Genomic DNA, 24,844 nt, shown 5'->3' on the forward strand with positions numbered 1-24,844 from the left:
ACATAATTTAGCTTATAAGATATCAACTTTATTTATTATTATCATGATTCAAATTTAATGTACGTAAGTGTGAGATAACCGTTTAATGAGTAGTTTCAAATACTAGAAAGTTTCCAAGTTTCTAAGGACACTCCATATGGAGTACGATTGTTTCGCTCCTCCATACTTCCATCTTGTTTGATTTCGTTCATTACATAATGGAGGCTATACAATGTATTGTATGTATGTTTTGAGGTCCGTGTGTTTATATATTTATGTTACGAAAAGTAGGATTTGGTTTTTAATTAGTCATTCAATTTTAGTGTTGACGTAATACTGATTTGATAATTAAGAAGTTTAGACTTGGTGTCAGAAACTCATGATAAGATGTGGCCAACATTGAATTACTAAAGTTGTAAAGTTTTTTTTGTTCGGGTTAGTCGGGAAGAGAGATTAATTCGACCTCATACTCTAGTGTAGACAACTCATCATTAATACACACTCTTCTCTGGCCACCCCAAGATTCAAACCTTCTCCGGGCTACCTTGGATTACTAGTTAATATAATTCATTTCATCCTTTGAATTTGAATTTTATAAATAAGCTTTTATTTCTAAATAAAAGTTAAAAGGTTTTTCCTGATTGAATTACCTAGCAATGTGATTAATTGAACTACATACTCGTGTATATAGCCCATCATGATTGCTCCATAGTTGTTATCAATCATTTCCTCCCTAACCAGCACAAAATTGTAGACCTCTTGCAAAAAGTAAAATCCCTAACCACAAAATTCCTACGTAATCTTCTTTAAGTGTATACTATGATGTGAATTGTTACAAAATAAAGATAACCTAGAAAAGCTCTAATCCAGAAAAGCAGTTGTCGGCTAGTTTTTTGAGTGGATTTGATATGTGTTTTGGTTGTAGTTTTTGGTTACTCTTGGTTTTTGTATTTGTGAGACGTGTTCGTCGTAGTGTTTCGTTTGGCCAAGGCTCGAGCTTAATTAGCTTAGGTTCTTTGTTTAGTAGTAGGGTAGTATTTACTGCTTTCAGGCCTTGATTTGCGTTTGGTTTGTATTGTTGTTCGCCTTTTTCCAGTGAACTAAATCATTTGAACTATAATCACATCTTATGTTTTCATATTACCTTGCATGGTCTATTATGCGTTCAATAATTATCAATAACACGTGTTCTGTTTCTTTTGGAAAAAGTTGCAGGCAACGAAGGAAGCAGTTTATTACAAAGATGTTTCTTTTCTACTTGTACATTGTTTCTTTTTCACAAAGATGCAAGTCTCCTCTACTGTCTCAAGAAAAAAACTCTAACTGGGCCTCATTATTATCAGTCATTTCAAATGACTCATTTGTGTAGCAGACTGAACTGTTTCTTTTAGAAAAAAAGTATAGCCCAAAATAATCAGACAAAACTCGAACAAATTGTATACATTGCAAATTTACTCGACTGCCAAGACACAAATTTGCCGCAGCTTGAAAATTCCAGTTGCGTTTATCAAAAGAATCACACCTATAACTTGTTCTTTAGGGTTTTTCAGTTATCCACTAGATCAGTAGTCTCCGTATATCACTGAAGTTGATTTCAAAGATCCCAGGAAAGCGGCTGCAAAAATAATATTATATCATTTCATTAATTGTGGTTTAGCTGAGTTGTCACTACTCCAAATTTTCATTAAGCTGATAGATTACATACCTGCAACTTCTCCATCAAAAACGCGATGATCAGCAGATAAAGTTACGTTCATCTTTGTAACAACTGCGGGTTTCTCGATTCCTGGCAGAGTAGATACAAACTTTTAATGAATCGCCAAATCTAAGCAAGTAATAACGAGATATACTTTATATAAGGTCAACGGTTAATTACCATCAGCATCAAACACTGGTTCAACCACTTGGTTACCCCTACCAACAGCAAGAATGCCAGACTGCAAACATGACACAGTTGGTTATGTTGTCTGATTAACAGAAAATTTGAAAGGGTTGATTGGAATTTGAAAATTGGAAATTGGAAATATACCTGAGGTGGATTTATAATTGCGCAAAATTGGTCCACTGGGAACATACCCAAATTCGATATGCTGTTAAAGAATGGAACAGAAACACAAAGTTTGAGGGCGAAGTTGACTTCAAAAACTGAACGATGTACAAAGTAAAAAGAGCTCACCTAAAAGTGCCACCTTGGAACTCATTCGGTGTAAGCTTCCCTGCACGTGCCTTTTCAGCGAGTTCCTTGATCTTCATATGATGCGAATGTATATGTGAGACTCATTTCATAATTGAAGCAACAACATACCTTTTTAAATTTTTGAACAATTCGAGTTTAAACTACCAACTGTATTTTCCCATAATCATAATCATCATCACAATTAAACATAATGTCCACAAGATTCTTTTGTCTTACATTTGTTGAAAGTGTGAGTGAGTGAGTGAGTGAGTGAGAGTGTGTGTGTGTGTGTGTGTGTGTCAAGTGATTAAATAACTTCGTTAAACTTGCTGCCAAGTATCATAACAATAATCATGGAAAAATATGATACAAATGGACAAAACAAACCCCCTTAGAATGTTAGTCGGCTTTTGATTCTTGAATGATAATATATTATATATAAACATGTAAGCATAAATAGTACCTCCGACGAAATGGAGGATATGGATTTATGATCAGCATTTTTCACGATTGGCGTCATCAGTCCCTATAATTAGGAGAAAATATAGTAAGATCAAGAACCCATCAGTCGCAAAAAACAAAATAAGATTTACAATGCAAATGACATAGATACCTTCTCAGTAGCAACTGCAATTGATATATCAACAGAGTTGCATAATACAATTTCTCCTTTATTGTCATCCCAGAAAGCTGTTGAGTAATTTTCATAGTGAACAAAGTATGAGATACTCCATACAAATTAGTAGAAATGATGTCATCAGCAAGTGAAGAAATCCCTTAATATGTGCTATTTGCAGACAGGCAGAGGTACTATTGACCCATTTGTTACAAATGGGTCAATTCGGGTTATATTTTCTCTAACAGAAAATCTGGCCAAAGGGGTAAAATCAAGAATCTTGGCTAGAAAAGAACAGGTCAACCGACCAAAACATATTTTTAATGTTTACGACATCTTAGATCGTTTTAGAGAATAAACCTTGACCATTTGTGTAAAAAACAAGTGCTATAAGCATATTCAATGCAGCAACTAATTAGGATCTTTTATAAACAAAAACCAAAAAGCCAAAGAAAGCGTAGGCGGATCCACTCAACCTGAGCGTCATTTTCAACACATAAACAGGCCTGCTGATTTCGACACCTCTAGTGATGAATATAATTGACTTACATGAATTTTTAAAATCTTACCATTAGCTTTTGGAACATTTCTCAATGCATTTGCCACAACTTTTATTACAATGTCATTAACCGAGACTTTGACACCAAATTTATCTGGAAAAGTAGATAAATAATAATATCAAGTCAGGCAGTGGAGGTACATTCAAAGTAGGCAGAGATCAGAATCATACCTTTAAGCTCCTTTCTGAAAGATAGAAGAGGATCCAGTATAACATCTGTCATAAACCATTATATATGGTTAACCACAAATTCTTAACCAGTTACCACAAAAATTCAATATAGTAACTTTTTAAAACCTGCAGTTAAATATAAATGTGGTGTGGTCTGTTTTGATTCTAGCAACCTTCTTGCAATCACCTGCAAAGCAAGTTACAAATGTTGCAACACTATATAATCCTGCTCAAACAAACAGAAGTACAGAAAAATCCTAGGTTACAGCATTTGTTAATGCCAAATTGGTCAGATAACTATATCTATGACTTATATATCAACTTGATTATTGTCAATAGATGGTGAAAGTGGGATCTTCGACTTCTTTAAATATTTCTGGGTCGATTTGTGTAGGTCAAAATTCTCCCAAAGCCTATGTTCTAAGAAAAATATCTTTAAAATCGGTCTTAAAGATTTAGACTATTATCATAGCCATAACTGAAACATTTTTACACAGGTATTTATAGTATGATAACAAATTAACAATTTTAATATTCATTCATAAAGAATAAAAAAAGACAAAAAAGCGTTTAAACACCATAATTCAACCCGATACTGTTTTGTTCTGTTACAAATCCGCTGATCTTTCCAACTCTATAAGAAAAGTATCAACACCTCCATGTGATTAGAGTTATAGAACCATTACAGGTTTAACTCGTATATGACATTTTGACGGCACCCTATAAGACAGAATTATAGAAATAATAAACAATAAACCATACCTTACGGATTTGGCTGTTTGAAAAATCCACGTATGAATCCAGCTGCTGGGTTTCTGTTGATATCGATAAAGAAGTATGTGTATCGGGCTGACTTGATGGGGACAAGTTTATTTCAGATGATGGGCGTTTTACTGCACCTGTGCCAGATTTTAATGCACTTAAAACATCAGATTTCAAAAGAGTACCATGCGCACCAGATGCTCCTATTGATGAAGCATCCAACTTATGTTGTGCAATTAGTAACTTTGCAGCTGGACTGATTCTAGAAAATGCGGTTGACTTTTGTACTTCCACTTTATCGTTGGTGGCTAGCTGGGTTGGCTTGGCCTCCTTAGCTGCTAAATTACCGCTAACAGATGATTTTACTGTATCAACATCAGCTGGATCCTCAACCTTGAAAAACCGTAACATCAGTTAATATGTGTTACGGGTCATTAACTCACAAAAACGTAGAATAAGAAAATGAGTATTTTGTCCACTTAAAGTAACCAAAAAACTTACTGTAATAGCAATGGGTTGTCCAACTAAAACATCTTTTGAACCTTCAGGTGCCAGAATTTTTGCTAGGTATCTGCAGTCGGCATTTCATTAAGAACTCAAGCATTTATAATTAAAATACAGTGATAACTACAAAATTTCAACCATTTTACTTATCAATGCGTTTACTTGGGTAGAGTTTTCTTTCTAATTAGTCATACTGGTAAACTTCAGCTAATAAAGAAACGGGTCATAATGGTCAAAAGTCCCTCAGAGTGTACTATTAATTCATACAACGTTTCATTCAAATTCTTTGATAATTAATATAAATCTGTGACTATATTTCATACAACAATTACTAATAAGGTAAAAGCTGAATTGGACATAAACAGGCCCATTTCGACCATACAGCATATGTTTACCCGTTTTTGACCAAACCCATTTTGACCCACTACCCGCCTGGTCTGTTTTGCACCTCCATGTGTAAACTACACAAAGAGAAGATTCACAGAAGATAAAATACTAATACCAACAGCAGATCATTCAAACAAGAGGTATTAATATCCTGTAGCAAGTAAGAGTCTACAATTGGCACTCTGAATAACTCAGAACTCGCGTAACCTTTGAGCGCAGTGGAAATAAAAATAAAAAATACGTATAAACATAAAACGGAAGGCTAAGACTGTACCCTTCTTCAAGACATTCGAATTCAAGGGTAGCTTTGTCAGTCTCTATCTCGCATATGATATCACCAACTTCAATCTATCAGAAATAAGTAAAAAACTTTGAAGATTTAAGATCAAACCTTAATGCCAATAACACATCTCATGTGCAGCTTAACTAGTAATATGTTACATAGGACTAACCTTTTCACCTTCCTTCTTCCTCCACCTGGCGATATTCCCTTGGTCCTGAAATATATAGAAAACATGTCTAAAGATTCAACAAGAGAGATAAGATCAGTTTTGACATCAACTGAACTCTTACTTGATTAAGTAATTACCATAGTCGGTGATAATGCTGGCATCTCAATATATAAATGTGGAGGAAGTTTAGATGCGTCAACTTTATCGGAACTTGACTCTTGTGCAGTGTCAACAGGTTTCACATCAGCTGGGGTTGACTGTGTCTCTTTGTTGTCTGACCCACCAAGAACACTATCAGGGATATTTTGTATATCATTTACGTCCTCGACCTAGGAAATATGTAAACATCATATATATAAATAGGATAGGTTCATGTATCAACCAAAACATAAGTTTATGGCCCACAAGATGAAAGTATCCAGGCCAGCTACTATGCATAGATTTAATATACAATCAAGATTATTTCTAGACGAGCGGACTGAAACAGATATGTGTGCATGTGTCTGATATGTGTGTACATGTATGATGAATTCAGATAAGTTTGTTGATGAAAATGCAAAAAAATGATCAAAATAACAATATTAATAACTCTACCGTGATTGCAATAGCATTTCCAACTGGCACATCCTTTGTACCGTCCGGCGCCAATATCTTTGCCAAATACCTGCATTTAAGGACCAGTTAGACATCATCATTTTGCATGATATTAATGAAAATCAGATTAAGTACGATACAAGTAGAAGATAAAGGAAACTTATTTCCAATTGTTTAGAATTAGCAAAAACTACTTATGAATCAAGATTTCATTATAATGGCCAAGAACACTGTCGAAGCATATGTATACTACACAATGATTCTGTAATTTGGAGTTGATTAAAACAGGAAAGACACACATACCCTTCTTCAAGACATTCAAATTCAAGCGTAGCTTTATCCGTCTCGATATCACAAATGATATCACCCACCTCTATCTGTTAAGACAAACAAAGAATCAAATAAAGAGAGTTTAATCCATAAATTGATATTGCGAATGAATATACATAAACATGGTATTTGCAAAGCATAAAATAAAATATGTAAAAAAACTCATATGACTGTAACAAGCTCTCAAACAACCAACCTTATCTCCTTCTTTCTTCCTCCACTTTGCAATGTTACCTTGAGTCTACATTATAACCATTAAAAGTTATGGACAACGATAACCAGTAAAAATCTCTACACATAAAAAAAGGAGCAATATTACTCATGTCCTTGTCATATCTTACCATTGTAGGTGAAAGAGCTGGCATTCCAATAACTATATGTTCAGGAGGTTCTGCGTATAGAAAAGGCCATCAATATTTCAATATTAGCTACATAAAATTATCAGAAATCACTGTTAACTGGTAGAGTGGCAGCCAGTCTCCTTTAAGGTAACAAAAGACAGATAGATTTCCACAGATTGCAGACACGAAAGTATGAAGATTCTAGGACTCTCATAACCCGAACACACTCGTTAATGACCAGCGCATTCAATCTAAACGCCGCCCATACCCCGTTTTGGTAGGTTTGGGTAATGTTGTTGTTGTTGCATTCAATCTAAACACCACATGCAACTACGCAAGCTGGTTCACTAATCAAGTTGGGTTATGTATACAGGGATTTCATGTATAGAAAATTAAGAAGCAATTAAAAAATCTGAAAACTAATAGGATGCGTACCTCCAGACGAGTAACATCTGATACCACTCAGCAACTGAGATCAATTAACTTCCATCAGTAAATTTAGTTAGTCAAACGAAAGCAAAACTGAAAGTTTAACTACTAACCTTTGGCTTAGATAGATCGTCGACCACAAAGAATGGAGAAAAATGTCTGGGCCTGTTAAAACTCACTGTTAGAAGATTATGAGATAAAAACAACAAACATAGTGCCACTAATGGGTACAACAGAGATACTCAGGAAAATATCAGAACGAGCTTATCTTTATAAATCATCTAGAAACGAGAAAACCTGGGATTTTTGTATATGGAAGTTCAGAACAAGTTACAAGGTACGGTGATGCTTTATTTCTTCCTTAAACAAATTAATAGGTTTTTTTCCTAATATCCTCAACAATTATTGAGTGTTGATAAGCCAAAAATCTTATGATTCTACAAGATCGATCTCATTCAGTACCTAAATCCCCTTCAAGAGTGATGCATTTGGACTCTTTGTCATCCTGCCTTGAAATTTTAATCTACCTTAGCAGATTAACTAAACTATGAATCTCCAGAGGCAAACATTAGGTCGTATTTTGTTTAAGAATTTCCTAATGCTTTCTAAGATTTTGAATTACCCATTACATTCCGTCTTTAGTCATCATGGCCATTTATCCCACAAAATATGGTGGTCACTAAAAACACTTTGCTAAGCTCTAACATGTTAACATATCCAGCCTACAGCTTCTAATCATATTCAACTAGCACATGTGACCCACATACTTCTAATCCTCCTCATCAGGTATTTGAGCCATAACGAATCACTTCTCATGTTCTCTTAATCAACTCACATAATGAAACTAGTACAAGAATATGAACTTATAAGGGACAGGATGAAAGTTGGATACAAATATAATACGTCCTAATAATAATGAAAGATGCAATGAAAGCAGGTAAAGTTAGACCTTAACAAAGTTCCAGCATCGACCACGAACGAATTAAGCAATCTGGAGTTTCTGCACAAAAACCACATCCAATAAGTAACAAACAAAAAGGCTGAAACGCATAGCCTACTTGATACGATTAATACCGCCAAAAAGAACTGTAATTAAGTAAAGCTGTCATATTAAGTGCCACTAGCAACTATTACTGTTAGCAAACAGCTAAATAGTAAAACTCATCAAAAAACCATATATCTAGCTTTCTCAGTGTTGCAGACGAATAAGAATCCAGCCAGCAGAACACAACTATCTAGACCATACTTACATCTACTTACATCAGTTTTCAAACTAAAGCATAAAACAAACTATCCAAAACATCCAGAGTGGAGCAACAAAGAAACAACACAGCAGTAAATGAAACTATTTACCATCACGAACGCAAGCTACATATTATCTAACAAATCGATTCATATAATATGTTCAAAGACTATTAAAACACATTCAACACATTCAACCCTAATGTGGTGATTTAGAACAAGATTTCATAAGCTATACAATACAAACAGTTTCATATAACATCAGAAAAACTCAATTAAACAACAATTCATTGGTTTAATATGATTGACAACGTATAATCCGAAACTAAATAATAACAGCAACAGATACAACAAATGGAATGTAAAACTATAGAAGCTACAATTGCTACATAACGCACACAAGCACATAGATATGTTCTTACATAAATTTGATTTGTGTAAACTGTTTGAAGCATATTAAAGCACAATGAACACATTCAAACCCTAACATACTCTAACTGACGAAAATTTCGTAATATTAACAATCAGTGACACATAACATTAAAAAAATTCAGATAAACGATAGTTCATCAATCATCATAACATAATAGTAACATGTAATCAGCAAGTTGACTTGCAGATACAACAAATACAACATTGATATTGATATTAGTATATAGATAAGGATCGAATAATGAAGATGTACCGAGAAATGGATCTGGAAGTGGAAGAGAGGAAACGAGCCCTAAATAGTGACGGCGTTCGTGAAATCACCGGATGATTTCGAAGTCGTGAAAGAGCCATCGATCAATCACCGAATACAGTTCCGATTGATCAAAACGAATTTTGATTCTTCTTCTTCTACTTCTTCAACGCTTTGTTTTTTGTTAGAATGATAGTTGTTGATGGTTGATTCTTTGATCATTAGAAAATAAAATGCATTTTGCTGGCTAATTTCAATTTTAATTTAATTTAATTTAATTTAATTTAATTTAATTTAATTTAATTTTAATTTTAATTTTAATTTTAATCAGTAATCCATTTCAAACACACACTTTACACTTCATACTTCTCGCTACATATTTCACCTTAGACACTTTTGAGGCCTTCTCACCTCCGAGCGGAAAATTTAGTAACCGGAGGCGAACGCCGAAGATTGTTGTGGAAGCTGCTTAGAGGTTGAAGTTGTCACTTTTGTACTTTCGGAACTCGTTTAATCTATTGGTACTTTTATCCCTTTATTATATATGTTATAATGTTTCCTATTATTGTTATGATAGATACATGATATTATTGTCATCATTAGCGAGTAGTTATCTTCGAGTGCTTGTTATGATGTAGTTAGTTACAATGCTGAAATAATGACTGTATGGTGTGATGTTATTGAGATGTGTTTCCGATTATGATTTAAACTTAATCGTTTTTTCAAATAATAGAACGTGGTTATTGGCTCTGTTATTGGGACGTCGCGAACCCCGATTCAGAGTAAACTATCTGTGTCACCCCTTGGTAAGAAACCGTTGCCGGATACTGTGACGACCCGGAAATTTCCGACTAAATTTAAACTTAATCTTTATATGTTTTCGACACGATAAGCAAAGTCTGTAATGTTGAGTCTCAAAATGTTTGAACTGTTTCATATATTCAATTGACCTTCGACAATTCCCGACGATTCACGAACAACTATTTGTAAATAGATACATGTAAATTGTTATATTATTATTAGATATTATTGCGACTATCAATTCTAGCATTATTATTTTATTTCTGTTATCATTAAAAATCATTATTATTATTATAGTTATTATTATTGTTATTATTATTGTTATTATTAGAAAATAATAAAATTTATTATTATTATCATTAATAGTATTATTATTATTATCATTTTTATCATTATTAGTATCATTATTATTTATTATTATTATTAATATAACTATTATTATTACTAATATATTTATTAATTATATAAACTATAAAATCAATAAAATTTGTACAATCTTGTTACAAGTATCCATCAACTGTATTAAATGGATATTTCTGTCTCCAATCTAGTTTACATATCAAAAGTAATTCAACAATCAAACAAATTCGGTTGGAAATGGATTTCAACTATTCTTGTAACTTTATGCTTCTGTTTTTAATTAATTGACTAACTCCTTATCAATATAAAACGATCAATTGAATCAATGGATCAATCATTGTATTATTTTATTAATTATTAATATTTGAATTCTGTAAATCGGAGATATATATATATAATATGGTCATACCAAACATCTACTATCAAAATTTGTTATACATCGCTGTCTAAATTTGATTTTTTACTATATGAGTTTGTTTTATGTCTCCCTATCTCACATGTGATTCTTTAGTTATTAGGATATTTATTTTAATTTTATGTTTTGACTTATGCACTATCTACCATTCTATATATGTATATACATATAGACATATGCACATACACAAAATATAGACTACAACTTCAAAACCCACTTCACAATTGACTTCAGCTACCACCCTCTAAAAACACTTATGATCACCTTTGCAAAACCATCTCAGGCTGCTGCTAATAGTTTTTCTGTTTCTGTTTTGAATCCAGCAAACACAAACCATATATCATTTTTTTTTCCTGTTCTTGTCTATCCTTCGTGAAACCCACTTGCACATGAGATCACCAGCTACCAATCAACACCTACAGCCCATTTTAACTACATGTTGCTGCAACTATCTTGGGTCTGTAACCTATTCGAGCCAAACATCCGGGACAACCATGAAACCACCATCAAACCCACACGCCACCACCTTGCTCCTTTCTTCTTTTTAAATCATTAAATCACCAAACCAAATTGATCCCTTTTTAAGGTGAGCTACAACCGTAACAACCATGATTCGCAGACTACAAGAGGATCATGTAACAAGGACTTAAACGGTATGGATTGTCTAAAAAGGTTTGTAATCATAAAGGATTATACAATTGATATAAAAAGTAAAACCGGAAACGTATTACACTTTATTATTAATGAACTAGTTCTCAGATTGTAAGGTGAACGTTTTCTTCTCGATTACACTATCCTGGCAGAAAAACATCAACACAAACCCATTAAACCTTTTTGTTACACCTTCTGTTCGAATGCAATGAATACTGCTACAGCTTTCACTGTCTGTTTTACTTTAACCAGCTACAAATCACCACCATTAACAACCATAACCATCACCATGAAATCCAAATCCATTCGTCCACTTCATTATTTCTTATTTCTCACTCTTTTCCTTTCTCATCTAAGTTAATATCAGTTTAGAAATTGTAATCAAAACCCTTTTTACAAAAGAGCAAGATCAAGAAAACCCAACACTGTAATCACGCTTATCACTACAAAACAATCATGATATAGTTGCTACATCAATCATTTAATTATACATATAGATCCTCCGCTGCTGCTGCTATTCGAAAAAAAAATAAAAAAAAATAGAAAAGAAGGAAACAAATAATCATATTATTCTACAATTTCTGTTCGGGAATTCTATTTCATCACAAACCCAAAATTTATATCACTCAACTGTTGAGCATCAACATTTTAGGAGATCGAATTCATGAACAATAACAACAAATTATCAGAAAGTATAAACAATAACATATTCATAGCTAATTGATTCGAGTTCACCTTCGTTTGAACATTCAAGTTCGTTTCAGACTCCAGAGTAAAATTGTGACCTTCAGAATGAAGTACACATAGATTAACATTCCTTCTCGTTCACTCAAGCTATGTGATGCTTCAATTCGATCTGAAATTAATCACAGATTCCAGATCTCAAAATCAACGCTTGTTCTTTATCGGTCAACATTTTAATTCGATTGATATAGGATGTTTTAGGATTTGCGGTTGATCCCCGAGTGTTTGTAGGAAGATTTGGGACGATGTTCGTATGGAAATCATACCCTGAAAAAAAGTCGAATTTGTAAAACTTGAAATTGGGTGTTCGTATGATTGAGGATGAATCGACGGCATGAAAACAGAAACCGAATGATATACAGCAGGCTATGTTAATGGGCTCTTGGTCAATTGTGCAAGACCCAACAAATTAATATTCTTAGTGGGCCGCTAGAATCCATTATGTTTAATATTAAAGCCCAAGTGCGACTTGCTCAACTCTCTCGCTCAATTTACACAAAGGGTATAACCTTTAATCCATGATGTTTAATATTATATTTAATATTATGATTTTTGATCAGGGACTAAATAATAATAAGCAAAATAATTATAGTTATTATTATTATTTTTATTACTATTACTATTACTATTATTATTATTATCATTTTTATTAGTAAAAGTATTAAAATTATCTTTTAATTAGCATTATTATTAAAACTATCATTTCTATTGTTATTATTATAAGTATTATCATTTTCATTATCAATATTATTATTATTTTTAGCATTTTTATTACTATTATTTTATCATTAGTAGTATTATTTTTATTATCATTATTATAAATATTATTATTATTATTATCATTAGTATTATTATAATAACTATAGTATTATTATTACTACAAACATAATAACATTATTTACATAAATATTTATATATAACAAATTTTGATTTAACAATATAATACTAATTATATAGATATATATGTATTAGTATAACTATATGTATAAATATTAATATACAAAATGTATATATATATATATATATATATATATATATATATATATATATATATATATATATATATATATATATAACTTTTGAAATAACAAATATATTACTAAATTAAATAAGTAATATATAAACTAGTGTGATTATTATTACATGTTATTTATATGTGTTAATATATAATTGATATAGGTTCGTGAATCCGAGGTCAACCCTGCATTGTTCAGTATCGTCGTATGCATATTTTTACTACAAAATATCGTATCGTGAGTTTCATTACTCCCTTTTTAAATGCTTTTGCAATATATATTTTTGGGACTGAGAATACATGCGCTTTTATAAATGTTTGACGAAATAGACACAAGTAATTGAAACTACATTCTATGGTTGAATGATCGAAGCCGAATATGCCCCTTTTTGCTTGGTAGCCTAAGAATTAGTAAACCAGTCTACTAATTGACGCGAATCCTAAAGATAGATCTATTGGGCCTAACGAACCCCATCCGTTGTTGCGGATGCTTTAGTACTTCGAGTTTTATTATCATGTTCGAAGGATGTCCCGGAATGATGGGGATATTCTTATATGCATCTTGTTAATGTCGGTTACCAGGTGTTCAATCCATATGAATGAATTTTATAGCAGTGAGCAGACCTGCACCTTGAAACAAAAATGAAATCTTGTGGTCTATTATATTACTGGAAATGATTGTTTATGATAAACTAATGAACTCACCAACCTTTTAGTTGACACTTTAAAGCATGTTTATTCTCAGGTATGAAAGAAATCTTCCGCTGTGCATTTGCTCATTTTAGAGATATTACTTGGAGTCATTCATGACATATTTCAAAAGACGTTGCATTCGAGTCGTTGAGTTCATCAAGATTATTATTAAGTAAATTATAGTTGAATACATTATGAAATGGTATGCATGCCATCAACTTTCGATGTAATGAAAGTTTGTCTTTAAAAAAAATGAATGCAATGTTTGTAAAATGTATCATATAGAGGTCAAGTACCTCGCGATGTAACCAAATGTAATGTGTTCGTCCAGATGGATTAGGACGGGTCTTTACAGGTGGTATCAGAGCAGTGGTCTTAGCGAACCAGGTCTTGCATCAGTGTGTCTAACTGATAGTTGTTTAGATGCATTAGTAAGTCTGGACTTCGACCATGTCTGCATGTCAAAAGTTTTGCTTATCATTTCATGTCGAAAATCATCTGCTTATCATCCTTAGGAAATTACCTGCTTATCATTCTTAGGGAATTACTTGCTTATCATTCTTAATCTGGACATATCTTACTGCATGGATTGCATGAATAGTGTACAAATTCATATCTTAGCGTATCTGTTACTGTAAGCTTTGCCTGACATATTCCGTAAATTCCTCCAGTAAATTTACGACATCTCTCGTTCTATATATATAGATATTCTATGTAATTAAAATATCATCCAATATTCGAAAATCATTTCATACCGAAAAACCCTTCACTCAATCGTACGAAATGGAACTCGTCACTAGTTCAAGTTCTTCGGAACCCGACAGCTATTTTGACATGGATGTTCACCTAAGCTCCGGAAGCAGCATCACCAGAATGAATCAACCAATCAGCCATCCCCAATTCATCTGATGGGTTTGTAGTCTACTTAATTATTGGAGACAAGAAGAAGGTGATCCTTCCACCAATGAATTCACCTCTTGGCGATGAACCTGAAGCACTTATCGGCGAGTAAATCTGAAACACCATTTTTCACCCTCATTTCCTGGATAGCTCGCAACGATTACATAATATTTACCATTCTGAACCTTATTCATCCGTTTGTTCAAACCGCCAATCATTCCGGAGTAATAGAAGAATTCAACGAACTTCGCGTCAGAGTAATAGCTTTGGAGAATATGGTGTAAAACTTACAAGCACCAGCAGCATCACCGACACCAACAAGTACCACCAGCATCGGCACCAGTATCACCAATAACATAAGTCTCAACATCACACGCCTCAACATCTCATTCTGTACTTCGAGTATAATCATCATTCTACATGACGTTGTACATCATTATTCTTCGTTCGACATGGCGATTATGTAATCTCTAATGTTTTAGAGATTATATATTCTTGTTCTAACGGTAAATCAAATGAGTTTAATATCATATTGACTCATTAAATCCATGATTACATCTGAAGATAATATATATGTATATATGTTTTCATAAATATTGTAATTAAAAATTCTTTTGTACAAACTGTTAATGGTAAAAACATTTTAACGGGTAGGTAATACCCGAGGAATATTTAAATTTTAAGTTACACTGTACATTCTTCGAATATGATTCAACAGTCATTTACTATCTTACTTACATCCACAGATATACGAATCCGTTCACCACAGAATAACCATTTTCATTCAATTTCATATTGGATTTTGACTTATCAGGATTCAACAAGTGGCATAATGAAGAAAACATTTGACAAAATAAAATTTGTTAGAAACAAAAAAATTAACTATGATAAATTTTGTTAAGAATCCACGCTAACTATTCCTAGCTAATTGTTCCCAGCTAACTGTTCCTAATTCCCTGTTACATTTTAATTATCACAATTTTAATTATCGCAATTTAATTATCGCAATTTTAATTCTCGCAATTTTATTTATCGTCATTTAATTTCTGTTATTTATTTTATGCACTTTAAATATCGGGACACATATACAATATTTTGACATATCATATCGACGTCATCTATATATATTATTTGGAATAACCATAGATACTCTATATGTTGTAATGCTTGAGTTCGCTATACAGGGTTGAGGTTGATTCTAAAATAATATATATACTTTGAGTTGTGATCGAGTCTGAGACATGTATACAATGGGTCACGATACGTATAAATTAATTCGAATATTATATATTAAACTATATTTAAATTATTGAACTACTAACTGTGGACTAATAACATTGGACAATTAAAATAAATTAAAATATTGATTATAATATATGAAACTAAACATTCCTTCAAGTTGCCAATTGATTTCATCTTAAACCTCATTTGTATCTAGACGATTACAATCTGCGTTCAAACTTTTCACGATTCTTGAAAAAAACACCTCAATCGAGAAGATGAACCAACCACACTGCATCTACGGAAGAAAAGATTGATTCATATAGTTAGGCACCTGAAAAACTCTCAGAAACTGAGTAAAAGTTTAACACGTATCTGTGTCAGATCCATTGGCATTATTATTACTGAAAATAACTTTGCAATCCCTTTCCAAATTAGTTAATTTTGTCATAACTCCAGCAAATCAAATTCGACTTTCATTCGAATTAGCCTTATTATAACCTCGATGTATAAGTTTCCCCTTCATCATCGTTACCGGAGAACCGTTTATATTCCACCACATTAGCAGTAAACTTACCAGCAACTTCATTATTCATTGACTTAAGTCTCTCCGGAAAACCATTATATATGTTCATTAAACCCTATCATATACTCATCCACATCTTATAACGAGAATGGCCATACCAATTACCAGAAATCAGCAATCAGTATTTTGAATCTCGCAGCGTTTCTACATCAACAGTTATATGTATACATATAACATTCATCTTTTAGAATTATGATCTTCCATTCTGAAATTCTGAAAAGCACCCAGTATGCGAATCAATACTCTGAATTTTGAAAAGTTGAATGAAGCAACAAAAGCTGTAAACGACCTTAACAGCCAAAAGTTTGACGATAAAGAATTGTATATTGGCAAAGCTCAGAAATGTTGAAACTGGAAAAACGGATTGAGCAAACCATGAAGGAGGCTGTGGATAAATCACAAAGAATAAACCTGCCATCAAAGAATCCAAATGATTCAGTATTTGCTGAAGCCATTAACGAATACCTTGCTCCTGACTCTAAACCTTTACGGACAAATCTTATTCATCATCCACCGAGATTAGAAATTTTAAGATATCATCGTAAATATCCTCGATATTTCTGAAGATATTTTCATAACTATTCTTATCAAAAATCATTTATCTCTTCGCGATATTAGTGTTACATCAAAAAGGAAACTGTTTTAATTTCTAAAATCTGAAGAATTTGAATCTAAAATATGAATGTTTTGAAGTAGTGTTGGGAATTGAAGCATGAGTTAGTATAATATAATGACACTTGATCAACGTGATTATATTACAGTAAGTCATGATGAGTTTCTAATGGAACGTGATGATTCACGGATTATAACATCATCAGGTGCCATGTTACACGACTCTTACATTATATTTAATAAATAAACATATCAAGAACATAATTTCTTGATAGTTCTATCTTTTCTCTTGAATTCTGGTAATTTAACCAATCAAGATCGTGCTATTACAATCTCTCTCTTAGAACATTAGTCATGTTTATTCGAAACTCCATACCTACGCATTCTGGACCATTACTTGCGAAAAGAAAACAAAGGCATGAAGCTCCGAAATAGAAAGGGGGTATAAATCGCAGCAAATAAGAGAGAGCATTAACTGTGAATGACAATGATTATAGAAGACGGAAGCAGGGACTCCGAAATATAAAGGAGGATATAAAGCCCGATAACAACACATAAATTACAAACCGTGTATGTCAATGTTTATCGCAACATAAAGACACGGGAGAATTAAAAAAAACACTATAACCCCAAGGGCGAAGTAGAAGAAAACATATTCTTCCGGTGGGAGTTGGAAAAGAAGAACGATCATTGTGATAGTCAGAATAAGAAGAAGGATTAGAACCGGATTAAGCATTATTATAATGGAAATATCATACGTAGTAATCGGGACAGATCATCGCATTTAATTAAAGAGATCCTAATTTCCTTAAATCTCGGAGAAACAGATCTTATAGATTTCCAAGATTTTTTTTTGAATCCCTTGAATTCCGGAATTCAACCCTGATTACGTCAAAAGCTAAGGCGAATCTTATTTTCCTCATTTCAATCTTTTATGATATCTTCATTCGTACTCTTCGAATAATCGAATTATTTTATCCTTATTACTCAATGGTGATAAAGCTCTAAATTCCAACTCGTATGAGTCATGAAAATATATTTATTGTTAGCAATGACCATCCCAATCAAATTTCAAGACGAAATTTCTTTAACGGGTAGGTACTGTGCGACCCGGAAATTTCTGACTAAATTTAAACTTAATCTTTATATGTTTTCGACACGATAAGCAAAGTCTGTAATGTTGAGTCTCAAAATGTTTGAACTGTTTCATATATTCAATTGACCTTCGACAATTCCCGACGATTCACGAACAACTATTTGTAAATAGATACATGTAAATTGTTATATTATTATTAGATATTATTGCTACTATCATTTCTAGCATTATTATTTTATTTCTGTTATCATTAAAAATCATTATTATTATTATAGTTATTATTATAGTTATTATTATAGTTATTATTATTGTTATTATTAGAAAATAATACAATACAATTTATTATTATTATCATTAATAGTATTATTATTATTATTATTATCATTTTTATCATTATTAGTATCACTATTATTTATTATTATTATTAATATAACTATTATTATTACTAATATATTTATTAATTATATAAACTATAAAATCAATAAAATTTGTACAATCTTGTTACAAGTATCCATCAACTGTATTAAATGGATATTTCTGTCTCCAATCTAGTTTACATATCAAAAGTAATTCAACAATCAAACAAATTCGGTTAGAAATGGATTTCAACTATTCTTGTAACTTTATGCTTCTGTTTTTAATTAATTGACTAACTCCTTATCAATATAAAACGATCAATTGAATCATTGGATCAATCATTGTATTATTTTATTAATTATTAATATTTGAATTCTGTAAATCGGAGATATATATATATATATATATATATATATATATATATATATATATATATATATATAATATGGTCATACCAAACATCCACTATCAAAATTTGTTATACATCACTGTCTAAATTTGATTTTTTCCTATCTGAGTTTGTTTTATGTCTCCCTATCTCACATGTGATTCTTTAGTTATTAGGATACTTATTTTATGTTTTGACTTATGCACTATCTACCATTCTATATATGTATATACATATAGACATATGCACATACACAAAATATAGACTACAACTTCAAAACCCACTACACAATTGACTTCAGCTACCACCCTCTAAAAACAGTTATGATCACCTTTGCAAAACTATCTCAGGCTGCTGCTAATAGTTTTTCTATTTCTATTTTGAATCGAGCAAACACAAACCATATATCATTTTTTTCTGTTCTTGTCTATCCTTCGTGAAACCCACTTGCACATGAGATCACCAGTTACCAGTCAACACCTACAACCCATTTTAACTACCTGCTGCTGCAACTATCTTGGATCTGTAACCTATTTGAGCCAAACATCCGAGACAACCATGAAACCACCATCAAACCCACACGCCACCACCTTGCTCCTTTCTTCTTTTTAAATCATTAAATCACCAAACCAAATTGATCCCTTTTTAAGGTGAGCTACAACCGTAACAACCATGATTCGCAGACTACAAGAGGATCATCTAACAAGGACTTAAACGGTATGGATTGTCTAAAAAGGTTTGTAATCATAAAGGATTATACAATTGATATAAAAAGTAAAACCGGAAACGTATTACACTTTATTATTAATGAACTAGTTCTCAGATTGTAAGGTGAACGTTTTCTTCTCGATTACACTATCCTGGCAGAAAAACATCAACACAAACCCATTAAACCTTTTTGTTACACCTTCTGTTCGAATGCAATGAATACTGCTACAGCTTTCACTGTCTGTTTTACTTTAACCCGCTACAAATCACCACCATTAACAACCATAACCATCACCATGAAATCCAAATCCATTCGTCCACTTCATTATTTCTTATTTCTCACTCTTTTCCTTTCTCATCTAAGTTAAGATCAGTTTAGAAATTGTAATCAAAACCATTTTTACAAAAGAGCAAGATCAAGAAAATCTAACACTGTAATCACACTTATCACTACAAAACCATCATGATATAGTTGCTACATCAATCATTCATTTAATTATACATATAGATCCTCCGCTGCTGCTGCTATTCGAAAAAAAAATAGAAAAGAAGAAGGAAACAAATAATCATATTATTCTACAATTTCTGTTCGGGAATTCTATTTCATCACAAACCCAAAATTTATATCACTCAACTGTTGAGCATCAACATTTTAGGAGATCGAATTCATGAACAATAACAACAAATTATCAGAAAGTATAAACAATAATATATTCATAGCTAATTGATTCGAGTTCACCTTCGTTTGAACATTCAAGTTTGTTTCAGACTCCGGAGTAAAACTGTGACCTTCATAATGAAGTACACATAGATTAAGATTCCTTCTCGTTCACTCAAGCTATGTGATGCTTCAATTCGATCTGAAATTAATCACAGATTCCAGATCTCAAAATCAACGCTTGTTCTTTATCGGTCAACATTTTAATTCAATTGATATAGGATGTTTTAGGATTTGCGGTTGATCCCCGAGTGTTTGTAGGAAGATTTGGGATGATGTTCGTATGGAAATCATACCCTGAAAAAAAGTCGAATTTGTAAAACTTGAAATTGGGTGTTCGTATGATTGAGGATGAATCGACGGCATGAAAACATAAACTGAATGATATACAGCAGCCTGTGTTAATGGGCTCTTGGTCAATTGTACAAGGCCCAACAAATTGTTATTCTTAGTGGGCCGCTCTGAAAGGATCCGAAACTAATCATCCAGATATAGATTTGAGGTTTTCTAGACTCAACATTAGGGTTTTTGCTTATCATGTTGGAACCATATAGAGACTAGAGTTTAAATTTGGTCGGAAATTTAAGGGTCGTTACAGTACCCACCCGTTAAAGAAATTTCGTCCTCGAAATTTGGTAAGGTTGTCATAAATAACAATAGGAATGTTTTCATAACAATTATGAGGTGATAATGAAATTTTTATCATTATTTTAGATAAAACAATTTGGTTATGTGAGACGCACGAGTGAAGCTAACACAAAAGAGTGAAATGAGTAAATATGGAATTGTTGTAACCGATGACGTGATTATGATCGATTTCCGGGATTTAAGGGTTTTAAAGAAAATCTTATGTAATAAGATTTAGTTTTGCGGCGATCAGGATCTTCTTTGATTTAACGCGGCAATCTGTTTTGATTTCTTTGTCGAATATTTCACTATAAATTTACCTTCTTCCCTTTCTTACTTCCCACATCTTCTATTCTTTCTCTTTAGTTCCTACTTTAAGACATTCGCTAAAATGCTCCATCCCATTCTAATCCTTGTTATATTTCTAACTTTCATATCTTTCATTCTTCTTTTTCATCTAACACCAGAAGAATCTATTCTCTTTTATCCTTTCCTTGGAATTATAATGTTTTTAATTCTCCCGTGCCTTTACGTTGCAATGCGTATTGATATGCACGGTTTGTAGTTTCAGGGTTGTTGTTAAGTTTTATATCTTCCCTTACATTTCGATGTTCCTACTCCTGTCCCCTAAAATCATTGTCATCCACAGTTAATGCTCTCTCTTATTTGCTGTGGTTTATGTTCCTATTTCTATTCTGAGGTTTTGTCCCTTCGTTTCTTCTTCCCGTCCTCGAACCAAGCGAGTAACGGTTCAGAGTTCGTATGTATAAAATTTGGAATGAACATAGCTAATGTTATCAGAAAGAAATGGTAATGGCACGATTTTGATTGGTCAAATTACCAGGATATTTCGGAAAATTAGAACTATCAGGGTGATAAGTTCTAATATGTTTGGAGATTGGATAGAATGTAAGAGCCGTGTAACATGGCACATGATGATGGTACTGTGAATCATCACGTTGCATTAGAAACTTAATATGAGTAACTGTAATATAATGAAGTTGATCAAGTTTCATTATATTATACTAATTCATATATCAGTTCCCAACACTACTTCAAAACATTCATATTTTAAACTCGGAGGTTTCAGAATTTAGAAACTAACACAGTTTCTTTTTATAACGCAGATATTATGGAGAGATACATGATCGCAGATAGGAATATTTGTGAAAATACCTCCAGAGATATGGAGGTTATGTATAACGGAAGATATGAAGATATCTTATAATATCTAAGATAAGATGATGATGAAGAATATCATCTTGAAAGGTTTAGAATAAGGAGTGGGGTTCTTACTAATAGTTTCAGCAGGTACTAAATCATTTGGATTCTTTGAAAGCAGATTCAGTTCTTGAGATTTATCTACATCCTCCTTCATACTTTGCTCAATCCGTTTTTTTAGTTCCAACCCTCTTCTTTTTCTGAGCTTTACCAACACACTGTACTTTCATCATCAAACTTTTGACTGTTATAGTCGTTTACAGTTTTTGCTGGTTTATTAGCATTTCAAGAACTACTTCATAGTTCAAGACGTTTTTCAGAAATTTCACATTCGATGTATGAAATTCTTAGGGATAGATGTTTTAGGCACGACGGGAAAAATTTTGCGAGATTTACAAAATACTGATTGCGGATTCTTCCGAATAGATAACAAACTGATGGGACATCTGATGATGATTTTGTAGAATATAAAAGGTTTTTTGATAACGACAGCGAAAGGACAAGGTATAAATATCGAGGTTATAGTAGGAGTAGTTTCACTGAGAAGTCGAAGTGGAGCTGTGACAAAATTAGCTTCTTGAAAAGGAATTGTAGGGTTGTTTTTGCTAATAAATGGCAAAGGATTCAACACGGTATGTGTTAAACTATGAATTTGGATTCGAGAGTTTTTCAGGTGCGTAAATCTTTCTTCCGTAGATGAAGTGCGGTGGGTTCAACTTCTCGATCGAGGTGTTTTCAAGAATCATGAAAAATTGTGAATACGAATTGCAGTTGTCAAGATAAGAATGAGGTTTAAAATAGAATCAAGTGGCAAACTTGAAGATTAGTTTAGTTTCATATGTTATATTCAACATTTTATTTCATTTTAATTGTCCAAAGTTAGCAGTTCAATAGTCCGAATGTCCAATGGTTCAATAGATTCATATATAAGTTAGATATATATAATATTCGAATTAAATAATACGTATCGTGACCCGTGTACCAGTCTCGGTGTCGATCACAACTCAAAGTATATATATATTTTGGAATCAACTCCGACCCGGTATAGCCAACTCCCTCCTTCACATATAGAGTGTCTACGGTTGTTCCGAAATATATATATATAGATGGGTCAATATGATAAGTCGAAACCTTGTATACGTGTCCCGTTATTTAAATATGTAACTTAAATAAATATATATATCATGACCCATGCACCGTGTTGTTTCAGAATTAATCCGACATATTGCGTACATGTGTCCCGACTTAAAATGCATAAAAGTAAATAACAGAAATTAAATGACGATAAATAAAATTGCGAGAATGTAAATTGCGATAAATTAAATGTTAATCAGTTAGCTGGGAACAGTTAGCCGGAACAATTAGCGTGGAATCCTTAATAGATTTTCAATTAGTTAATCCGTTTGTTTCTAACAAATTTTATTATATCCAATGTTTTCTTCGTTATGCCACTTGTTGGATTCTGATAGGTAAAAAAAAAAATCCAAATATGAAATTGGAATGAAAATGGTTATTCAGAGGTGAGCGGATACGAATATCGGTGATTGTAAGTAGGATAATAGATAATTGTTGAATCCGATTCAAAGAATGTACAGTGTAACTTATTAATGTGAATTCTAAATATTCCTCGGGTACTACCCACCCATTAAAATATTTTCATCATTAACAATTTGTACGAGAGAATTTTTAATTACATTCTTTATGAAAATATACTTGCATATATATTTTCATCGGATGTAATCATGGATTTAATGAGTCAATAAGATATTAAACTCATTTGATTTATCGTTAGCACCGGATTACATGATCTCTAAAACATTAGAGATTACATGATTGCCATGTCGAACGAAGATATATGAGGTAAAACGTAAAGCGAAGGTAATCGATATAGAACGATATATCAAACGAAAATTTAGTAGATAGAACGATACGTAGAACGGTGACTATACTCAAGGTATAGTTTATGACGTTTGAGGTTTACGACGCAGTTGTGGCTGCTGCTGGTGTTTGTAACCGTCGCACCATATTTTCCATAGCCGTCACACAAGCGCGAAGTTTGTTAACTTATGCTTGTACACCGGAATGATTGGTGATTGAAGCGAGCGGATGTATAAAATTCGGAATATGAGATGGTATGTAATCGTGTTGAGATACTCGGAAAAAGGAAGAGAAAATGGTTTCTCGAACAGGTTCGTCGGTAAGTATTTCAGGTTTATCGCCAAAAGAATAATTTAGTGGATGGAAAGGTTCCTCGATGTGAAATGATTTTCAGATGTCGTATGATATTCTAACTATATAGAATATCTATATATATTACCAAAGATTTCATAGATTTCATAGACTTCAAAGGAATTTACGGCATATGTCAGGCAAATCTAGGATGCGCTAGGATATGAATTTTTGTCTATACACTATCGATGCACTAAATGCAGTAAGACGTGTCTAGACTAAAGAATGATAAGCAGGAAATTTTCTAAGGATGATAAGCAGATGATTTCCGACTAAAA

The 24,844-nt window shown here is 32.5% G+C and overlaps 1 protein-coding gene across 1 annotated transcript; it reads right to left on the minus strand.

Moving 5' to 3' along the window:
• Positions 1–1,193: 1,193 nt before the first annotated feature.
• Positions 1,194–9,435, minus strand: LOC139892866 (dihydrolipoyllysine-residue acetyltransferase component 1 of pyruvate dehydrogenase complex, mitochondrial). Its single transcript, XM_071875992.1, has 23 exons — positions 9,228–9,435; positions 8,250–8,300; positions 7,414–7,465; positions 7,307–7,340; positions 6,872–6,921; positions 6,727–6,771; positions 6,504–6,577; positions 6,201–6,270; positions 5,744–5,935; positions 5,607–5,651; positions 5,429–5,502; positions 4,765–4,834; positions 4,264–4,656; positions 3,628–3,688; positions 3,502–3,546; positions 3,341–3,424; positions 2,769–2,845; positions 2,619–2,681; positions 2,156–2,226; positions 2,009–2,069; positions 1,856–1,916; positions 1,685–1,765; positions 1,194–1,594 (listed from the first exon to the last, which is right to left on the minus strand). Exons 1-23 carry the CDS (start codon positions 9,323–9,325, stop codon positions 1,542–1,544), a joined length of 1,905 nt encoding a protein of 634 aa, XP_071732093.1. The 5' UTR covers positions 9,326–9,435; the 3' UTR covers positions 1,194–1,541.
• Positions 9,436–24,844: the final 15,409 nt, after the last annotated feature.

Source organism: Rutidosis leptorrhynchoides, chromosome 2 (assembly GCF_046630445.1).
Source record: "Rutidosis leptorrhynchoides isolate AG116_Rl617_1_P2 chromosome 2, CSIRO_AGI_Rlap_v1, whole genome shotgun sequence".
NCBI classification, from domain to species: domain Eukaryota; kingdom Viridiplantae; phylum Streptophyta; class Magnoliopsida; order Asterales; family Asteraceae; genus Rutidosis; species Rutidosis leptorrhynchoides.

Coding starts and splice junctions, on each gene's coding strand:
- LOC139892866 (XM_071875992.1), bottom strand. CDS start 9,325: ATGGCTCTTTCACGACTTCGAAATCATCCGGTGATTTCACGAACGCCG. Junction 6,772..6,871: donor CAGCTCTTTCACCTACAATG/GTAAGATATGAC, acceptor GTTATAATGTAG/ACTCAAGGTAACATTGCAAA. Junction 1,917..2,008: donor CAATTATAAATCCACCTCAG/GTATATTTCCAA, acceptor TCATGTTTGCAG/TCTGGCATTCTTGCTGTTGG.